General features: G+C 41.8%; 1 protein-coding gene across 13 annotated transcripts in view; it reads right to left on the bottom strand.

Moving 5' to 3' along the window:
- ARHGAP24 (Rho GTPase activating protein 24) overlaps positions 1–20,954 on the bottom strand; it is a 370,658-nt gene that overhangs the window by 28,369 nt on the left and 321,335 nt on the right. For 12 of the 13 annotated variants that reach the window (XM_043545064.1, XM_043545065.1, XM_043545067.1 and 9 more), the window contains one exon: positions 13,622–13,829. In XM_043545064.1, the coding sequence (XP_043400999.1) occupies positions 13,622–13,829 (208 nt within the window). Of the gene's footprint in view, positions 1–13,621; positions 13,830–19,729; positions 20,878–20,954 lie in introns of those variants that run through there. The other variant, XM_037896802.2, reaches the window with a different exon arrangement.

Raw genomic sequence — 20,954 nt, 5'->3', positions numbered from 1 at the left:
TGTTTGCCAAATAATACAGCATATAATCTAAATAGCAGCCTGATTCTTACCTGTACCCTTACAGACGTACCTCTAGAGCCAAATCCTTCAACTTTATTTTTGTGCCTGAACAACCTGGTCCTCTGCCCTCCTACCCATCTGTTCCTAACCCCTCCCATCCCCCAATGACTGACTGCATTTTCAATAAATTCACTCTCAATTCTCACTTTTTATTAAGTGGGGGAAAATAAACTCTGAGTCTGTTCCCTTGTTCTAGTAATTACTAGTGTGAGAAGCCTCATTCACGTCAAAGGCAATATTCATAGTAGCAAGCCTGGTGCCCACGAGTAAAGATTTGCAGGATCAGCTACTGAATTATGAGCCCATACATTTATGATGATAGCAGACAAATTTGAAGAGGCCAAAAACTGTTGCCCAGAGAGCAGCCAGGGTCATAGCAATTTAAAATTGAAAAATAAGGAGAGAGAGAGAGAGAGGAAATATATGGGAGGAGGTAAAAACACAATGTAAAGAAGGAAAGTAAAAGAGAGATAAGCTTTCAGAGATATGAAGAGGTAAGAAAGATTGTGGTGGGTGCATACAGGCAGATTCTCATAATTAGCAAAGTAAAATAACTTCATCAGACTATTGGAGTTTGAGTTAGACTGACTGGTTTTTATAGGAATTTTGCAGGGCTCGTAAAATATATAAAATCCAAGCAAGTAAAATAATAATAGTTATTATTTGTTAGTCTGGAAGGTCACAAATATTACAAATCCTGAGCAGTGATGTCTTTAAAATGAACATTTCTGAAAGCTTTGATGTGACAACAGAAGTCATCCTTTTTTTGTAAAACTGCATTCATGGACATCTGAGAAGTCATTTATCATCTAAATGTGAAATACACAATTCCCATGTTCTTCAAAGATCATAGTTTCACAGTAACAAGTATCAAATCCCCATTTGTAAAAGTTAAGGAGCAATTCTGTTTCATAATCCACTTGATTCAGGAACTCAGCTGAAGAGACTTTAAACATTCTTTTGCTGTCCGACAATTAAAACATACACTCCTCCAGCTAGACACCAATTAGCCTGATTTACTGATCCGAGCATTTGAGTTAGAAACTGGCCTCCTAATGAGTAGTTAATTGCCAAATCATGTCTATATGCCAAGCTCTATTTAGATGCTATGCCCACTAGCCAGTTACAAAGGGCTGGTTTTAGAGGGGACAGGAAAGTGACAGGAACTAGATAATCCACCACTGGAGTTTCATTTGTAAAGATCAGTGAATAAAGTTTGGAACCTTGCACACTGTTCTATGATTTTTCAGAAATCTAAGGCCTTCACTGTTTTGCAGAAAGCTGTTTAGCATCTGCTGAGCGAAATCTTAAACTACCACAGCCCAGGCAAGAGGAGCTTTCCTAAGGGACACTGGCACTTTAAACAAACCAAACAAAAAAATAACTTAGTCAACAGCAAGCAGAACAAAGCTGAAAAGAGCTAAGATGAAGGAACTGCAGGCGGAAGGTGATTTCCACTGCAAATTTATTTTAGGTACCTGGGGTCTAACATCACCCACCCTAACACAAACATGCACACATACTATCCCCACTCTCTCTTTTATTTTTACTTTCATTATGGGGGAAAAAGAGCCTTGAATCAATGGACAAAGTCATAGACTTTTTTCCTGTTTTATTAAAGGTGCAGCCAACTGCAGGAGTCTTCAAAATTCTATGCAAAGTCATTAGAAAGGTAAAGAAGCACCTTTCATGGAATATCCTGCTATTTTTAGATGAAGAAAATCTCTTACAAGTGGTTACAGTTGAAGTTTTGGTGGGGGGGGAGGGGAGAGAAAAATCAAACAAAAACCCCTCTTCCTCAGTTAGTTCCAAATCAACATCAGGCTGGGGTTGTGGTGCAAACAGTGGAGGTGGGGGTAGAGGTGGTGTCGCTTCTGGCTTTCATCGGCAGCACCACAGCCTCCCCGCCTTACCACCCTCAAAGACCTTCAGTCATGGTGGTTTTTGCACCAACAAGGGGCTGAAGGTGGCTCTCTCTGAAGCCCTTAAAATATCATTTTGAGAGTCAATCAGAAACAGTTACTCCTAACTGCTAAGAACCTCTCTGTCTTCTCTAGGGGCCAGTCCCTGAGCTCAGCAGTTCTGGTCTGCAAGGGTTTATGGGAAGGCATTTTAGTTCAGTTCACGTAGATTCCTGTCCCATTAGGTGTTACTGTGAGTTTCTGGATTTTGAATAAAACCCAAAATTCTCAGCCCAAAGCATTACGTTCCTGGTGTTCTCCACACAACACCTAACAAAATTCCACAAATCTGGTTCCTAATGAAACAGTTTCACAAATGGGGGAACCAAAGCCCAGTGGAGGACTGGGAGTTAGGAGAGTTGGGTTCTGCTCCTGGCTTTGCCATTGACCTTGAACAAGTCACTTCACCTCTCTATGCTTCAAGTTTCCCCACCTGTATAATTTAATTAGCAATACCCTTTCTTGAGAGTCACATAGGTCTGCTGAACACTTTGCAAACCTACATGATAGCCTTCAGTTACTTGGAGCAAAGTTCTATGGCCTAATTAAAACACAAAAACAAACAAACGAACAAAAAGCAAATTTACTGGGGTGAGTCCTTCCCAGAAAAATTCCTCTTCACCTCTTGCTGTTTATTTCTCTTCAGTCCACCTCACCGATGATCATGCTGGCAACACGTGTTTTGCACAAGGGTTTTGAACAAAGGCGGGAGGGCAAAGAGAAGCATTGCTGCTCTGTCTCCTAGAGTGTAGTGCAGAGTTTGTCAAGCTGGGGTACAAGACGCCCACTTAGACCAGGGGAGAAAGGAGTATAATGATAGATCTACTGTGACCCTACCGCAAATATGCTCTTGCAGCTACAGGTAAAGCAACGTCTGGTTTTCTGAAAGCCATTCCCTTCCATCTCCTGTATTGGCCTCTAATACAGAAACAGCTCGCTCAGATGTGGTTGCAAACTCAGGCAACAGCATGTCAGCTTAAGTTTCTCTTCTCTGCTCCTGTAGCACCCAGCTCATCCTTTGAGCCGCTAACAGATCAGCCTGATACCAAACAGGGCAGGAATGGTTTCCCTAGCCTCTGTTTGCCAGAAACTGGGATTGGGTGACAGGGCATGGATCACTTGATGATAACCTGTCTGTTCATTCCCTTTGGGGCACCTGCCACTGGCCACTGTCAGAGGACAGGATACTGGGCGTGATGGACCTTTGGTCTGACCCAGTATGGACGTTCTTATGTAGGGCACAGAGGGAGGATGGATGGAGGATGCAAGTTTCCGGGGGATGGGGAGCAAAACACAAATAGGCATGATGGAGGGAGGGTCTGAGCCACAGGAAGATAATAGGAGAGATGTCAGCAACTGTCTGAAGAATGGCAAATGGGCCATTGTGGTGGGAGGGCAACTAGCTGTCAATGCATCCCTAAGTGGGCTCCAACACAAAATGACTGGGAAACATCATTTTGAGAGAGTCAGTTTCCCCCTCAATGCTGAATGATAATTTCACTTTGTGAGAAGAGAGCACTATTCAATAAGTCATCAATAATGTATCAGGGATAGATCCAGAGTTTTTGACGATCACGTTACTATTCACGGCTCGTGTAAGCCTCTAAGAGTTTGGTGTTCTCAGATACATCATTTCCAGTTAGCCTTCTTAGCAAAAGGGATGGAGGAAACTGTTAACTAGAAGATCTATCAGACCCAGGGTGGTCTCTGCCTTGTACCAGAGTTTAACAGGAGAGAGCACCTGCTGAGGCCAACAATTGAAAAGTGGAACACTGATCATGGTACTAATCTGGCTGGTATGCAGAGGAAAGGGGAGAAGGAAACTCCTTCTGGCAGCTACTACAACCACATTATTTTTAATATGAGAGGAGATCTGTCTATGCAGCTAATAAATGAAGCCAATATTTCAATAGCACCTATTATATAAAATGGCTAATGGTGTATGCAGAGGGATATATTGATATTGTATTCCCCTCCCCGACTCCTTGGATCTACAAAGTTTACAGTTCAGATCACAGTGAATGCAGTTGCCCCTCATTGTTTATGTGAGGCATGTTGCCTGACTTAAATCTGCAGGGCATGCATTGCAGCGTCTTTCCCTGGGAGTTATAGCCTACAATGAACAATGGGACAAAGCATTGTTCAGACTGCTGGGCTGCAAAAGTTGACTTAAACGATCATACAAACTCATCTGTTTCTTTATGGCATTTATCTGGGGACTACATGGGCAGAAGTCCCTGTTCATATGAGACTCTGGATTCAAGAAAAGATGACTGTTCTCACTGAGAGGTTGGTAGTCCTTTCTCAGGTGCTAATGTAAGAAGCATGGACTTCAGCTAAAATCATCTGCCAAGGACCCAGCCTTGTCTGGACTCTCGACAGGCAGGGATGTGTATGTGAGAAAGAACACTCCACTCCAAGCCATGGAGCAGCTGGGTGGGCTCAGGGAAGTAGGCCTACAGCTGCTGTACAGCCTGGGGGGGGGGGGTAACCATGTAAATGGTTGGAATGGGCTCAAATTGCTCTCTAAGAAAGAGAACAGGAGAATTTACTCCTGGTGGATCCCCCACAGCCCCACTCATCCACCCCTCTTGGCATCCAAAGAACTGGGTTCTGTACCATACGGGTTTGTTCATCCAGCCCTCTTTCTCATTTGTGTATCAGAACCACACCGGCTCCACTGCTTGGCAACTTCTGTGGCCATTGGGAGGTACGGGCTGCACTGAGGCCTTAAATAGTAAATTCTGGAGTCAAGATTAAGGATATTTATAGCATTGTACTCCACGGGCTTGCTCTATTGTGTTTGCTGCATTGTCTTCTCTTTGCATCACATCCTCCCCCATACCACAATGAAAGGGACAGCAAAATATTAAAAAGAATTACAATATATTAAAATACTTCAATAAAATGCTCATAAATATCTCTCTCTGTCTCTCACACTCACACACACACACACCATCTCCCAGAAAGAGCTTTACAATAAAGGACTTCCCAACACCAAAGCTAGATGCCCCAAGATGAAAGAGGATTTGATTTTTTTAAAAAACACCACTAATTTCAATCTACACAAGCTTTTGTCTTGATTAGGACTTCTAGCATTTGGTTTTTGTATCTAGATTCAGTAAAGAAAACACGCATAAAGCACATGATCATTGGTCAAGCAACAACTGGTTCATTTCTTTATAGCTTCAGTCTGTTTTAAACTCTCCATGGTTTGCCTTGTCTCCTTAGGAATTAAACCTCCTTATCAAGTTTGCCCTCTTTCTGTTTGGCAAACATTGTTATTCCCCACCCCATGCCCAGTGCTCCAAGCGGGGCTTGAAATTAGCATTGGCTTGGTTTATGTGCCAGCATTATCAGCCAGGTCATCATAGCTCTAGAAAGGTGGAATAAAAGGTGCTGCAGAGCCAGCAGACAGCGCATAAGACCTCAGTAAATTATGGGCTTGACCATGCCTCACTATGCACAGGTGTGGCAGAGGGCACAAGCAGTCTTTCCCTATCCCTGCCCTAACTTTCATGTTAGCCAATGGCCCAGAATAATTTCAGTCCTGCACCGGCACTGACAACATACCCTTATGTGGTTCCCCCTGCTGCACCCTCAGACGAGCTGGGAAGAAGCAGGGAGACAAATACAGCACACTGTAAAGGGGTATTGCAGATGCCATCCCAGAATGTGCTGCTACATTGCTTTTGGAAGTGTCATGCCTAAATCTTTGCTGCTGGCGCACAGCCCATCTCTCCCCATTTCCATGCCCCTGGGTGGGCAGTGGCTTAAAGCCCCGTTTTAGCTCTAAAAACAATCCAGGTGACTAGAAGTTGTTTTTTTTAATTTCCTGAAAATGGAGGGGTGATTTCTCTCTATTTTGTTTCAAGACAGACAAATAGCCTGAATTCTGTCCCCAGATACATACACGAAACTCCCACCATCTTCAGCTTCTTGCACACGCACACACGCAGTCTAGCCGTTAGGAGCCGGAGAACTTCCCTTAATTGATAACATTGCTAACAAGGTCAAATTTTGAGTGAGAAGTAATTTATGGTGCCCTTGTAACATGCTCTTGCTAGAAAAGCGAGGCTACAGAAACCACTATCAGACAGTCCAGTTCTCTATACACTAAGAATTCAACATAATATGCTTATGACCTTGATAATCTTATATTTATATGTTTTTTGTCCAGGTGGCTCCCAAACTGCTTTTGCTTTGACAGTTCCAGTGATTAAATGCACATAAACATTCCTCATATCCAATTCCACATTTTGGATTATTTGAATAACACAATTCAACCTTCAGCGATTGCTAGCTATCACATACAGCCACTTACAGGTTATTTCCTCAGCTGATAGCAACACTGAATAGAACAGCATGAAATACTTTAACTCTTAATATATTGTGTTCTTCTCTAGAAGAAGCCACAGCTATAAAAGAAATCTATTAGGATTTTTGTTTTTTGGAGACATTTGTTGAACAGTAATATATGCTGCTCCCTCAGCATGTATCTATATGTGTATACACACACACACAAGCTACCGACTTTTAAGCTCCTCTGAAGCTCTTGCACATTGATGGAAATAGCTATGAAAGTCTTCCTGCATTAATATTTATGTCTGTTTCAGTATCATTTCGAATATTTCCCTTCCTGTGAGATGTTGACTTTCATACCATCACCTAATAATCGTGATGAACAGTAGATGGAAAGAAATAATATAAAAAGAGAAATCCAATTTTGCTTCCTTCCAGGAAAAAGTTACGAACTGAAGAAAATCTCACGTTATTTTCTTTAATCAGAGGAGGCGTCTCCAGGCCAATTTTTACAAAATAAACAGCTGATCTTGATAGATTTTGTGCACATAATTATAAATATATTTATACAAGCATCAAGGTGTATTGGTTTAAATCAAAGCAATTTAAATGACCAATTTTAATAATGATTTAAATCAGCAAGCTGGAAACCTTGATTTTAATCATGTTTTGTATTTATGCTTTTTATTTTCCTAAAGAAAGGTTGAGACTCACTAGTTGGTAATCATTAAAACATGTTGAGTTGCAACTAAATATAGCCTTTGCACTGAATTTGGCGGGTTTTTTTGTTTGTTTTTTGCTAAACAGGTCAATACACTATACCTATACACATTTAAACAATAATATAGCTTAATTTACATTTATTCAGATTCTTAATTTTTAATTTTTTTATTATGTTAGAAAATGGTGAATTATGCATTTCTTATTTAGTAGATTATTTTTTTACTTGTGATTTGTGTCATGCTCTATTTGGACAGAAATTCAAATTCAATTAAAAAAGCATAAAACCAGCATTTTTAAAATTCAATTAAATGTAACTACCTTAAATGTCCTGGATATATAAGAAAAAGTTTATCAAAACCTGTTTTGCATTTAAAATTAATAGATTTATTAAACAAAGGAAGTATGATCTATAGTTAGCCAACTGAGTTGATTGTTTTTTGGAGTACTTGTGGCACCTTAGAGACCAACAAATTTTTTTGAGCATAAGCTTTCGTGAGCTACAGCTCACTTCATGGGCGCTGTAGCTCACGAAAGCTTATGCTCAAATAAATTGGTTAGTTTCTAAGGTGCCACAAGTCCTCCTTTTCTTTTTGCGAATACAGAATAACACGGCTGCTACTCTGAAACCTGATTCTTTTTTGTCACCATGCCCTTCAAGATTTTAAAACTAGTAAATGTCATCCTCTCTCACCAGTTTTTAATCATAGATTGGACGAGAAAAACTAACTTTCCTAATTTTCCAATTTCCATTGGCTTCTTAACTTTGAATGAACTAGTTATTGAATTGAAATGAAGAAAAGATTCTCTCTGCATGTGCAGAAAAATCTTCTGCAGTCAGAAGCTGGTTCAGCACATCAGCAAACTCTCGTTCCAGATGCTTAGCCAGTAACTTCCACCAGTTCAATGGTTTGACTTTCTTTAAAACTTGACAGCAAACATGTGCTGCTTAATATTATTCTTTGTATTTAATTTATATGACTTTAATAGATTATAAATAGTTTAGGCCTTATGTTGTTAATTTCAAATTTAATTTTAAATAGGGTTATTTTAAAAAAAAACTGTAGTTAATTTAAATTAAAATATGATTTTAATAAAAACAATCAGATTTAAAGAATTTTTTAAAAATCATCCATTTTTACCTCCCCTGACAAGCCTGGACTGAGGGACAGTAAATTTAAAGTACTTTCAACACAACAGAATGAAGCAAAATCCAAGTGATAAGCAAAATTCACTGTTTGAAAGACATAGTTTTTAAATAAAAGTCTAATGGAACTGTACGGAAAGTATGAGGGATATTTGAAAGAGTGTGTGTGTGTGTGTGTGTGTGTGTGTGTGTGTGTGTGTGTGTGTGTGTGTGTGTGTGTGTGTGTGTGTGTGTACACGTACACACACACAGAGAGAGAGAGAGAGAGAGAAATAGGGATAATACTGTCCACATAAGGCTGCTCTGAAGTTTAATTCATTAATGTCTTTAAGGTACTTTGAGACTCTCTGAATGGTACTAATGATGTGCTAAATATTTTTATAACTAACTCTACCAACTGAGTACCAAACTGCTACCTAAGCTGAAAGTTACAGTGCTTCAAATATGTAGCTCACATTGATTTCAAGTTAGGCTTTTTATCATTTCATTTACACTGAACCATGTACTTTCTTTTGCAGTTCACCTGATGGTCTTCCCTGCTAAATCAAGGTAACAGGATGTGCACAGGAAAAAGAAAATTGCGGGGGGGGGGGGGGGGGGGGGGGGGGGGAGGGGGGGAGGGGCGAAGAGCTACAGGACCTTGGACAGCAAATGTCTTAAAAGGATCCTTATCAGAAAAAAAAAAAACCCCATTTCTTTAAATATCCAACTTGCTCATGCTTGTAAGATGTCCAAGGAGAGACTGCAACATTTGAAAACACAGTGATGCTATTTTAAAGCGGAGATTACTAATATGGTAACTATAAAATCTTGCCTTCTCCCTCCCATTCCCAAATTCTAAGGATGGTCTACTAAAATAACCAAAGAAGCTTCATGTAAACATTAGAGCAGGGGCTGGCAACCTGCGGCATGCCTGCCAAAGGTGGCACACAAGGCAATTTTTACTGGCACACTCTGCCAGCTGGAGTCCTGGCCACCGCCCCCACTCAGCGGGCTGCTGGCCTGGGTGAACGGAACGCTGGGCTGGCACCAGGCTGAGCGGGGCCAGCGGCCGGAACCCCAGACTGGCGGTGGGCCGCTCAGCCCGCCACCAGTGTATTAAATTTCTCCCCGTAGGAATGTGCTACTTGCAGAGCACCAGGACTGGCAGCCGAAAGTAGTACACCGTATGCAGCACATTCCTACGGGGAGAAATTTAATCCACTATACCTGTGTAGGGAAGGCTGTGCCTCCCCAAACAGCCCACCCCCTATCGGCCCCTCCCACTTCCCGCCCCCCCCGACTGCTCCCCTTATAAACCCTGACCCATCAACCCCCCCACCCCTTATCCCCTGACCACCCTGTCCTGGGACCGCCCGCCCCCTGACTGCCCTCCTCAGAACCCCCCACCCATCCAACCCCCGCTGCTCCTTGTCTCCTGACCACCCCCTCCTGGGACCTCCCACCCTTATCCGCCCCCCCCGGGACCCTACCCCCCATCCAAGCCCCCCTGCTCCCAGTCCTCTGACTGCCCCGACCCCTATCCACACCCCCGACCCCTGACACGCCCCCCGGGACTCCCATGCCTATCCAACCCCCCCGTTCCCCGTCCCCTTACCATGCCGCTCAGAGCACCAGGAGTGGCAGCCGTAAGTAGTACACTGTAAGTAGCACATTCCTATGGGGAGCAATTTAATACACTACACCTGCCCCACTCAGCCTGCTGACGGTCTAGAGTTTTCAAAATATGTTCTCGCACCCCTTATCAAAAATTACACTACAATTAGCTTAAAAACTTGAAAACTTTAAAAACTTTGTATATTACAGTAATCATGAAAAATGTATAATGTTAATAAATACATAGTTTTGATGAAACAAAGTAGTTATACTTATGTGCCTGTGCTTAATTTGTGTTTTCGATGATTTACCTTCTAAAATAATCTCGCATGTCTCGCACCCCCAGAAAGGGCATCTTGCACCCCCAGGGGGTGCGTGCACCCCAGGTTAAGAACCACTGCACTAAACTGATAAGATCTGCATTTTAATTTAATTTTAAATGAAGCTTCTTAAACATTTTAAAAACCTTGTTTATTTTACATACAACAATAATTTAGTTATATAATATAGATTTATAGAGAGAGACCTTCTCAAAACGTTAAAATGTATTACTGGCACGCAAAACCTTAAATTAGAGTGAATAAATGAAGACTCGGCACACCACTTCTGAAGGGTTGCCGACCCCTGTATTAGAGGAACAGTCTGCTAAGTGGTGGTTTTTTAAATGTAAGCATTTAAAATATAAATATTTCACTGCCCTCTCCTTTTATTACAAAAAATGGAATTGGACTCTTTGTTTAAAGTGTATTTATATTCAGAAAAATGTCGAAGTGAAAATGGCAACTTTTTATGCAAAACATCAGCTCCTTGTGTTTCCAAGTCATAACTCCACTGACCAAAAGTAGTTCTTCCTACAATTAGAGATGCAGAACCAATACTGCTATGGAACAGGGACCTGGATTTTGTTCTGTTTCATGCACCATCAACAAAACTGTCAACCAACTCAACTGCAAAAACCATTATTGCTGGAGATGTCTGAGAAGGAAAGAACACAGCTTGATATTTAGATCCCAGGATGGTTCTGCAATGCTGGACTTCAGATTAGTCATTTGTGTACTAAACACACTGAATTCAGAAGTCCACGAGAGAATAAATATGGAACCCCCCAGAATTTCATTTTTACAGTCACTTTTCAGACAATAATCATTTTCCCAATGTTCCTCTTGTAGTGCCGGCTCAACCAAACTAGAAGAACATGCAGTTGCCTAGAACAACAAAAATGTTACCTAGGGAAATAGACACAGAGTTGTGCAGGGGAAAAGGGATATATCCACAGCATGGTCTTCCCTTCTCCACAGCACAGGGTAATCCTGAATGCCTGCACAAGGGCAGGAGGGAGATGGGAACAGAAGGTCCCAACCAAAATCAGAGTCCCATTATGCTAAGCACTGTCCAAACACACAGTGACAGGCAGTCCCTGCCCTGAACAACTCTTAGTCTAACTAGAAAAGATAAAGGGTGGGAGGGAAAACAGAGAGGTGGAGAAGTGTTTTGCTCAAAATCACACAGTGGCACAGTCAGGAACAGAACTCAAATCTCTCAGCTCCCAGACCAGCACTGTATTCCCAAGCCCACCACACTGCCTCCCAAAGCATGGGAAAACCAACAAGCCAACAAAAACACAGACGCTTGTTTTCATACAAACATCTCAGGTAGGAGTTAGCTATAAATACACAAGCCTCTGAAGAAAAACTGCAGTGCCAGAGAATTCTAGGTGACTAATGCCAACGTTTCTAACTGCTTCCACCGCGGTTATGTGCCTGCTTCACAGCAGCAGCACATGAAGCCTCTTCTCCATTTCATTCTCTGAAGCTGAAACAGCAAGCTTGTTCCTGCGGCTCAGTAGTGTGATACAGGTGTTCTGAGAGAAACCAGAGAGAAATATTCACGCTGCTCAGCTCACAATTCATTTGTCTGATAATAGGTAAGCTCTGCACACCACTTGAAAGAAGCACCTCTGTCCAGAATGTTAGACACAGCATCTTCGTGGGTTATTTTAAAAATATAATGTTCTTGTCAATCATTTGGCCTGGGGGCATTGAAAAGTCTCATTCCGGCTCATTTATACCCCAATGTCAGTTCATCTGCATCTCTGGCCAGAGATATCATTACTAACGTTTAGCTTTAAAGGATAAAACAAAGACGAAATGCATTCAACGAAAGCTTGGCTACAATAGATTTCTCATTGCTTTTTGAAAATATGCCTTTCCCCATAGTATAGCTCTGCAATATCTTTCTAGTTAAACTAAAAAATGGTGTGCTTTTACATTCTGATGCAAAAATTCACCCCTCTAACAGCGTCACTTGCTAGAGTTCTAACCCCATCAAGCCCTTCTCCAGCCAACCTTGCCTCCGGTCCACTTTTCATTTAAAAAGTAATAAAGCTGACATGGAAGCAATAGCTTTTGTTCTTTCTGTGCACTGCCACTTTCATGATCTGCTTGGAAAATGCAGAATGGGGAAATGGCATCACAGCGTTTGACACTTATAGTGTTGCTCCAATTCCATATCAAACGTGTTTATTTTTGGAGAGGACAAAAATGTTGTCTCATGATCAGACCCACAAACTCCAGCTAAGATCTGACTTATTTTGGCTCAGGCACCACTAACAGTCAAAGATCCTATAGAACAAATGCAGCCCCTCCCCCCGCCCCGCTCAAGTTAGGCCCTCCATCACACCTGTGCAACCCTCTCGTGATCTAAGGAGTTGGTAGAGGTACCACCAAGGATATAATTTGAAGACAATGGAGGTTCAACAGTAAGCCTATAATTGGAATTTAGTTAATTATCTTGGCACACGAATCTAGGTCACTCACCCAGAGTTACGGTGGCTCAGTGGTGCTGGTGTAATCCACTGGTTCTGCATGTTATATCTCCTCTTCTACCATGTCTATTACTACTAGCATTCCTCTAGTTCCTGGGGTAGAGGTCTCATGCTTTTAGCACTGAAGATCTCTGATTCAATCCCTGCTGATGGCTCAAGTTGGAGTTTATTATATTTGCAGTAGTAAAAAATAGCATTTATTTTTGTCACTAAAGGCGAGAGATCTGTCTGTGATTGGCTCCCTCTGCTACATGATGCCATTTTTACATAGTCCTTTTCAGAGCAGAACTCCCTTTAAACCAAGCCTTGCACACAGAGATGGCTGAAGATGCCAATGAAAGGTGAAGACCATCGACAGCTGAGAGAATGGCACTGGCTCATTTCTGGGTCCAGAAAGTTCCTATTTTATGGTTCAGTTTTGGATAATCAGCTGAACATTTAGATGCTATTCTGACCTGAACCCTCAATACTATTTGAAGTTTGACCCTCACAAGGGACTATAATTAAATTACTTTTATTTAAAAAAAATCCCAAAATAAACCTCACACCAACCTTAATTTAGACTCCTCCTTCCATCTACTTCATCAGGTAACAGAACATACTGAGGCTGGTGATAAGAGAACATTTTCCTTGATGCAACAGAATAAGAAAACCCACCACCAAACCATTCCTAGGGATGATAGGGTCAAAGTGGTCTATACATTTTTGATTAAGCTGAATTGCTTATGATACACTTCCTAACTGGCATCAATATTAAGCCATTACAAAAACAAAAAGAATTTCTCAAAAAAAAAACAAACGAAAAACCAACCATTGAGAGCAGAACCTACAGTGAGCAATGAAGCAAATGCTAGCATGTTAATGGAAAATGTGGAAAAGCCTGCAAAAGTTACACAGGTTCAAACCATGCTAGCTCAGGAAGGATTCAGTGCCATTTATCTCACAGTACACTAGATCACTCAAACTCTGGTCTAGACCTCCTAAAGTAGAGGGGAATTTTGTGCATTTTACCTGTCAAACGATGGCTTCTCTCCACAGTCAAATGCATCTTGTAACTCTTTGACAAGGTTAGCCTGGCCTGGAAGTCGAAAGAGCCCTTCCTCCTTCAGCCCCCGCAGTCGGATAAAATCCACACACTGCTCCACCAACATGGGAGCCAGACGGTGCCCATATCTCTTCTCGTACCGGACTGTGTCTTCCAGCTTCTGTCCAAAGATACCTATGCATAATAAGGAGAGACATGAGTGGGTTAAGGGAAAGGTAGCATTGGAATGAACAAGGAGGGAAGTCCGTGCATGAATGATTTGTACCACAAACAGCCCTCCTTACAGATTAGTCAAATATAAGGATAGTCAGCTCCTATATCCAGGGATAAAGAGCTCCATTTCACATCTAGCACCCTTTATAAAAAACAATACACCATATTTTACCATAATAGTCCAAAACACAATTGTAAAAGTATCATGAACCATTGGTACAGAAAACAAAAATAAAACACAACATTACCTTCAAATCCTAAGGGGAAAGCAACGCAGGGACATAGAACTCTGTCACAAAAGTGTTAAACCCAAGATATTACATACGTCCCTGTTTACTCTTTGAGCCAAAGGTTAAGTGTATGTGGCCATTGAAACAGCTCTAATATCACATCTAAGGTATATGAACTTTTTTACTCTTATTACACTCAAGGTAAAACTTTCAAAAGGGGCATAAGTGATTTAGGAGCTTAATTCCCATGGACTTTCAGTGAGAATGCAAAATGGGACTTTGGCAGCTCTTTTGAAAATTTTACCCCCAGGGCCAGATTTTCATAGATGTAAAGCAGCTGCAGCTCCTACTGACCTCAGCTGGAGTTGTTGGTGTTCAGCTCCTCTGATTTAGACCATAAGTAAAGTACACCCACCCCTCACTCCTATAATTTACTACAAGTTGCACAATTACTTTCTTTTAGAATAACAACAAAACGTGTATGTGAGAAAGAGCAGGTGGTGGCATAATATGCCAGATTGACAGCCTTGAAGACTAATGCTTGTATTGATCCACATGGCAGGAAATCTATGAACAGAAACAGTGCAAGCTTGCTCATGAAATGCACTTCAAACCTGACCTGGAGAAGTAACTACCTCTTCCCTGCTATTAATGGCATCTCCAACTCCCTTCAAACCTTGGGCCTTTCTGCCAAAGAATGTCATTTGTGATGGTTGTTTTGTGATAGAATCATAGAATAGAATATCAGGGGTTGGAAGGGACCTCAGGAGGTCATCTAGTCCAACCCCCTGCTCAAAGCAGGACCAATCCCCAACTAAATCATCCCAGCCAGGGCTTTGTCAAGCCTGACCTTAAAAATATCTAAGGAAGGAGATTCTACCACCTCCCTAGGTAACGCATTCCAGTGTTTCACCACCCTCCTAGTGAAAATTTTTTTCCCTAATATCCAACCTAAACCTCCCCCACTGCAACTTGAGACCATTACTCCTTGTTCTGTCATCAGCTACCACTGAGAACAGTCTAGATCCATCCTCTTTGGAACCTCTTTGATATGAGCAATTGTTTCCTAGCAAGAGGGCTAAAGGGCACCAATACATTTCATATACAGAGGGACACTAAACAACTTTCAGACAGGAGCTGAATTCCAAATAATGACCTACAGTTGAGAGACTTTCCTTTCATATTACATAAGCCATATAATGAGAAAAATCCAATAGGTCAGATTCTTCCCTTTGATAAGCATGCACAGCTCCAGTGACTTTAAATTTTTTTTTAAACAAAGATTCAAATTAGCAAGTGTTTGAGTCCACTTTCCTTCTTAAACTAAATCTAATCTTTAAAGTTTGTTTTGTTTTTGTTTTTTAAATTGTATTTATTTTCACTAATATACCATAATAAAGAAAGCTGGTGGAAATTCTAGTTTCTGTGTCCAGCCACGTGATTCTGGGATAGAGGAATAGCAGAGTTCTGATTTCCACTGTCCCTGCCTAAGAACGCTACCTGTTGATAGGTGGAGGGGGTGGAATTCTCTCTCCTAGCCCCCCTCTGAGCATGTTGCAGAAATGCCAGACGGGAACCATCAGCAGCTACAGAAGGAATATTTGAATGTCACAGTTAATGAAGCTTAGAGAAAGATTAACTGGCACAGAAAGTTTGGTGTCCAGCCAGGTCGCCGTCTCAGCTGCTAGAAGTCCATAGAAACTATGTTTTTTATTTATTTATTAAATAATGTTTTGGTTTCTAGCTTGCTCCATGCGGGGATGATGGGAGGATTAAACATACTTGTGGTTTTTGAGCTAAGGATTGCTGTCTGGCAGAACAATGGAGTTCCTCCACTCCCTCCCTGGTTCAGGAGGAGTGCTGTCCAAAGGAGCTCAGTTGAAAGCATGTGGTGATATCACAAAGCACACAGCAGCGTCAAGGTTTCAAACCCCATTGTGCTCATGGGATTGTCCCCAACTCCACAAGTCAGCAGCTCTTGGTGACCTGCTGAGTCAGGGCCTTGAGGTAGTTGAATGCAAATTGGCTAATTGGCTGCATAATTTTCACAAGCCAAGGGAGAGTTTTGATTTATTACTGGGCATAGTTTGATCTTGCCAGACAAATATTGACCCTAAGCCTTGAAATAAATCTGAATATTTGTTAATATAGGAAAAATGGTAGTAAACTTTTAATTTGTTTCGAATTCAGCATATCCTTGGGACATACGGGGTGGGGTGAGACAGATTAGGAAATGGAAATTTCAAAAGAAGCACAGTTTCCAACCTGGGCCAAAAGAGGCATCTCGTAACAAAGTCGTATTCTTACTAGATTTCTAGCTTCAATTTCCACATAGGCTTCAAATCATAACCGAAAACAGCAATTACTCCCCCTTTTAGAAGCTGCCTATTGTTGAAAATAGAAGCTCATTGTTAGTAACGGAGATGAAACTGAAAAATGTTTTGTTTTACATGAAATTAACTAATCTATTTTTTTTCCACATCAGCCTTGTGAAGTTTTCTGCACTGCTCTAGCCATCTCTACCCAAGGCCTTCCCTGATAAAGCTATGCTATGAGCAGACAGTCACTCAGAGTTCCTCCTTCACCAACAGCCCATAATATTTCATGGCACTAAACAGAAGATTCAACACTTTTGAAGTTAAATTAATCAGCATAAAAATGTGGACTACAATTGTAAGTACAACTCATGCCTGTTGAAAATACAATTAATATGAACGAGCTCTATCTCATTAATTGAACTTTTTTCTCACTCCACTAATGTTCTTCTGATTCATGTTCATATTACAGGCCTGCTTACATCTGCACAGAAGAGAGACAAGTTCTCAAAGCCATTAAACTGCTTATAGTTTCATATTTGCTCTGACAGCATTGTCAAAACACATAATTTCAGGTTAATAAATTTATTAGGTTGCTCTTTTCCCCCCTCTTGTGGAATTAGCTTTCAAATCACGTCTAACCTGAAATGAATGAAATGAAAATAGGGTTTTTGAGGCACTGGGGAAAAATGTTTCTATATTGTTATAAATTGCAGATGCATTGCAGTGCAAGCTGTGGTATATTGAAAGCAGCTGGCTGCTGCATAGTATTAAGATGCCCATAACCAGCTCTCAGCCAGTATTGCTGAGTACAAACAGAGAACTAAGAGGGGCTATGATAGATTTAAAATCGTGACTGGTGGGAAGAAAGTGGATAAGGAAGTGTTATATACTCCTTCACATAACATAAGAACTAGGGGTCACCCAATGAAATTAATAGACAGCAGGTTTAAAAACAAATAAAAGGAAGTACTTCTTCATACAATGCACAGTCAACCCATGGAACTCATTGCCAGGGGATGTTGCAAAGGCCAAAACTATAACTGGGTTCAAAAAAGAACTAGATAAGTTTATGAAGGAAAGGTCCATCAATGTCTGTTAGCCAACATGGTCAGATATGCAACCCCATGCTCTGGGTGTCCCTAGCCTCTGACTGCCAAAAGCTAGAAGTGGATGACAGGGGATGGATTACTTGCTGATAACCTGTTCTGTTCATTCCTCTGAAGCATTTAGCATTGGCCACTATTGGTAAACATGATACTGGGCTAGATGGACCACTGGTCTGACCCAGTTTGGCTGTTCCTTTGTTCTTAAATTATTTTCTCCAATATTTAAGTCTATGGGCCAGATTTTCAGAAACCATTCTTGCATAGTTGCATGCATAGGTACACAGTTCACATGTGCAATTACAGCATTTTTGTGAACCAACAACCTGTTAACTAGACCAAGGTAATTGGTTATTTGCATGTGCATCCACAGTCAAGGCCTGACCCAAAGGCCAGTGAAGTTAATGGGCGTCTTTCCATTGACTTCAATGGATTTGGATTGTGTCGTAACGATGCACACAGTGTTCTGCAAATCTGGCCCACAGACTTCCATGATGATTTCTTTTGGAAGAGACCTTGTATATGTAAAACACGGTTCAATTGGCACAAGTGCAAATGAGCAGCAATGGCTCTAGCTGCATCATTCAATCCCCTGCCCGTAAACAGGGTGATTTCACTCATGTTTTCAGAACAGAAGAGTTGCTGTGTCAAAACATACAGAAAAACTGAAACAGCTGAAAGTCTCATTCTCTACGAGAAGCCTGCGGCACCACTAAGGTCAACAGTCTGCACATTAATCTGTTAATCCTTTTCTCAAATTCTGAACATTCCTCGAATAGTTAAGCTCGCATGGAGGGGCAGACAGCAATGGAGAAGTAGCTTACACCAACCGGTACATAACATGTATGTACATAGACACATATGTCCCGTCTCAGCCAGATTTTCAGAGGTGCTGAACAGCTCCAGTTTTTTATTTTTTAAAAACAAATCTATCAGCAATATTTAAATCTAGGGCCAGATGTTCAGCACCCTTTGTGTGCACAGATACACAATTTGCATGTGCAATTACAACAGTTGCACAGGACTTGTGAAAAAAATCAGGCCCTCTGCCTTTATTGCACTGGAAGAACCATAGCTAGTGCTGCTTCCTCCTTCAGGGCATATCCTATTCACCTTTGCCTGTGTGGGCAAAACCCCCAGAGCAATGGAGCCACCTTGTTACTGCCGAACATGGTGGGCAGGCGGCAGAGCACCCACGCTGGGAAAGATTGGCACATGTTGAAGGTCACTCTGTGACAGTTTCGTAGTAGGCTAGGAAGGGGACAGATGGGAGCACAGCCCTGGGACCTGCAAACTATGGGGAAATAAGGGCCAGATCCAGTTGCATGTAGCAACTTGCAGCCTCAACTTCATCCCGCTGGGGGAAGTGGCTAATGTTTCTGCGAGTTGGGTGAAGAGAGGATTCCAACCCTATTAATCCCTGTGTGTAACTCTTAACTCGTGCTTGGAGTGGGGATGAGAATTTCCATTCATGTACTCAGAGTAGTTCTTAAAAACAGCACAAAAGTGTCCGTGAAACGGTTCTTCTCAGATTCCAAAAGACAAAGTTTCCTTTTTCTCATCAAAGAGTTAATTTATTTTTTTCTTGGTGCTGTGACTCCTATTCCGTGTCACCTCCTACTCAGATTTTTTTTTCTCTTCTAGCTTTACCTGCTGATGCATTTTGAAAGCCAGCTTTACCCCCACAACTACCATACTTAATCATTAGGATTATGTGCAATGTAGAATTAAACTTGCTTTAATAATGTCTCTGCAGCAAGTGGAAATGGGAGTACACGCTGCAGTGGAATAGGATGAAACAAAGCAAGGCAATGATATGCAACAGCATAATGCATGCGTGGAAATCCGACATCTTTGGATCCAAGTATTTGGACACCTGGACAGATATAAATTCTCTCATCCCCACCCCTCATGCAGGAATAAGTGTCAATCAGACCTATTCTTCCAATTTTGCAAACATTATGGCTGACCCTGGGTGTCACAGGTTCAACTCCCTCACAGACTATTCATGGACTGCTATACATAGAAGACAATGCTACAACTACAAATGAACAAGGAAATTAATAAATCATTCATGGAACGTCGGCATCCTTATTGTTTCATGCCCTTTGTTTTGGACTTCTCGTTGGCGCTGAATACACAGCCCCCTCGACCTCTCAGAATAAAAGGCTCTAACAGCAAAGCACAACACAGTGACAAGCTGTACATACCTTTGCGAAAACTAAAGCACCGTTTAATTCTCCTATAGGTAGTTTTAGGAATGAAAGGAGCCGATGCTAAGGCCCCTGAGGTGCGGACCCCATCATTTCTATCTTCAGGCATCATGCAGGCCAGAGTCCCAGTATCAAGCCAAAGCTCTCCTTTAGAAGCTGCATCCAGAGGAAAGACTGTGACTGTTCATTCTTATTGATTTATTGGGGGGTTTTAATGGTGCATTTTCATCTAAAGTTGGAGGTTTGTGATCTTCTAGATCTCCGTAGTGTTTTTTTTTTGTTTCCTTCCCTGTTTCAATTCTGCTTTGGGAAGAATTTCCTTTTGTCTTTTTATTTCCTTTTCTTTTTTTCCTTTTATTTCCTGTGGTGAGACAACTAGCTACAATGCAATGTCACAACAAAAGAATTTCAGCCAAAAGATGCATCTTCTGTTCAAATGGAAGTGTCTGTGGAAGAGGGGTATGTGCTGGTGGGGGTGAGGAGGGAGAGCTCTTCCTGTCAGCTGGAACTGGGGGTAGAGTGGCAGGGGGCTCAAATTCCACTGGAAAAGGTCAGCACATCGTAATGTGCACGGGGGAAGAGAGAACAATGACAGAAGGGCCCCTGAAGAATTCTCCAAGATACTCCTTGCTGGCTCCTTTTATCTCTATAAACAGGGAACAAAAATGATGGCACCTTCGCCGGAAAGACTCTCTGTCCATAATAGATTCTTTTCAAAGTGCCTTCCTCCGTAACCGCCTCCCCTTCTGATGTTCTTGTGGGCTTCCCAGTTGTTTTGTTACCTTCAAACTACCAGAAGCTCTTGTGGGAGAGAGGCATCAGATGCAGCGGCGTTGGCCGAAAAGTCCTCGGGATCTGCTGAAGAATACAGGCTTCCACACGGGAGACGCTTTGCTCATTTCCTCCCTTTACTACTATTCTCATTGGAGGTGTTACGAATGCTGCTGCTGCTGTTGCTGCTGCTGCCTTCTGCTCCAGCCAGTCACATACAGCAGGTGCAGGCAAAACAATGTAAAGGAGGGAGCTGCTGCAACCTTGATTTTTTTTTTTTTTGACTTTGAGTTGACTTCAAGCCACTGTCACGTGTGCCAGCTTAGCAGGCAGTAAGCCTCAGCCCTTCTGGCTCTCAAGAGGCTCCAGCCCTTGCTCTGCCTTACCCCCTTGTACCCCCCCCCCCAACACTGCATTAAAACTCTGTTGTTTCTTCTTCTCCTCTACCCCC

Source organism: Chelonia mydas, chromosome 4 (genome assembly GCF_015237465.2).
Source record: "Chelonia mydas isolate rCheMyd1 chromosome 4, rCheMyd1.pri.v2, whole genome shotgun sequence".
In the NCBI taxonomy this organism is placed as follows: domain Eukaryota; kingdom Metazoa; phylum Chordata; order Testudines; family Cheloniidae; genus Chelonia; species Chelonia mydas.
This window is presented reverse-complemented; position numbering and strand designations above follow the sequence as displayed.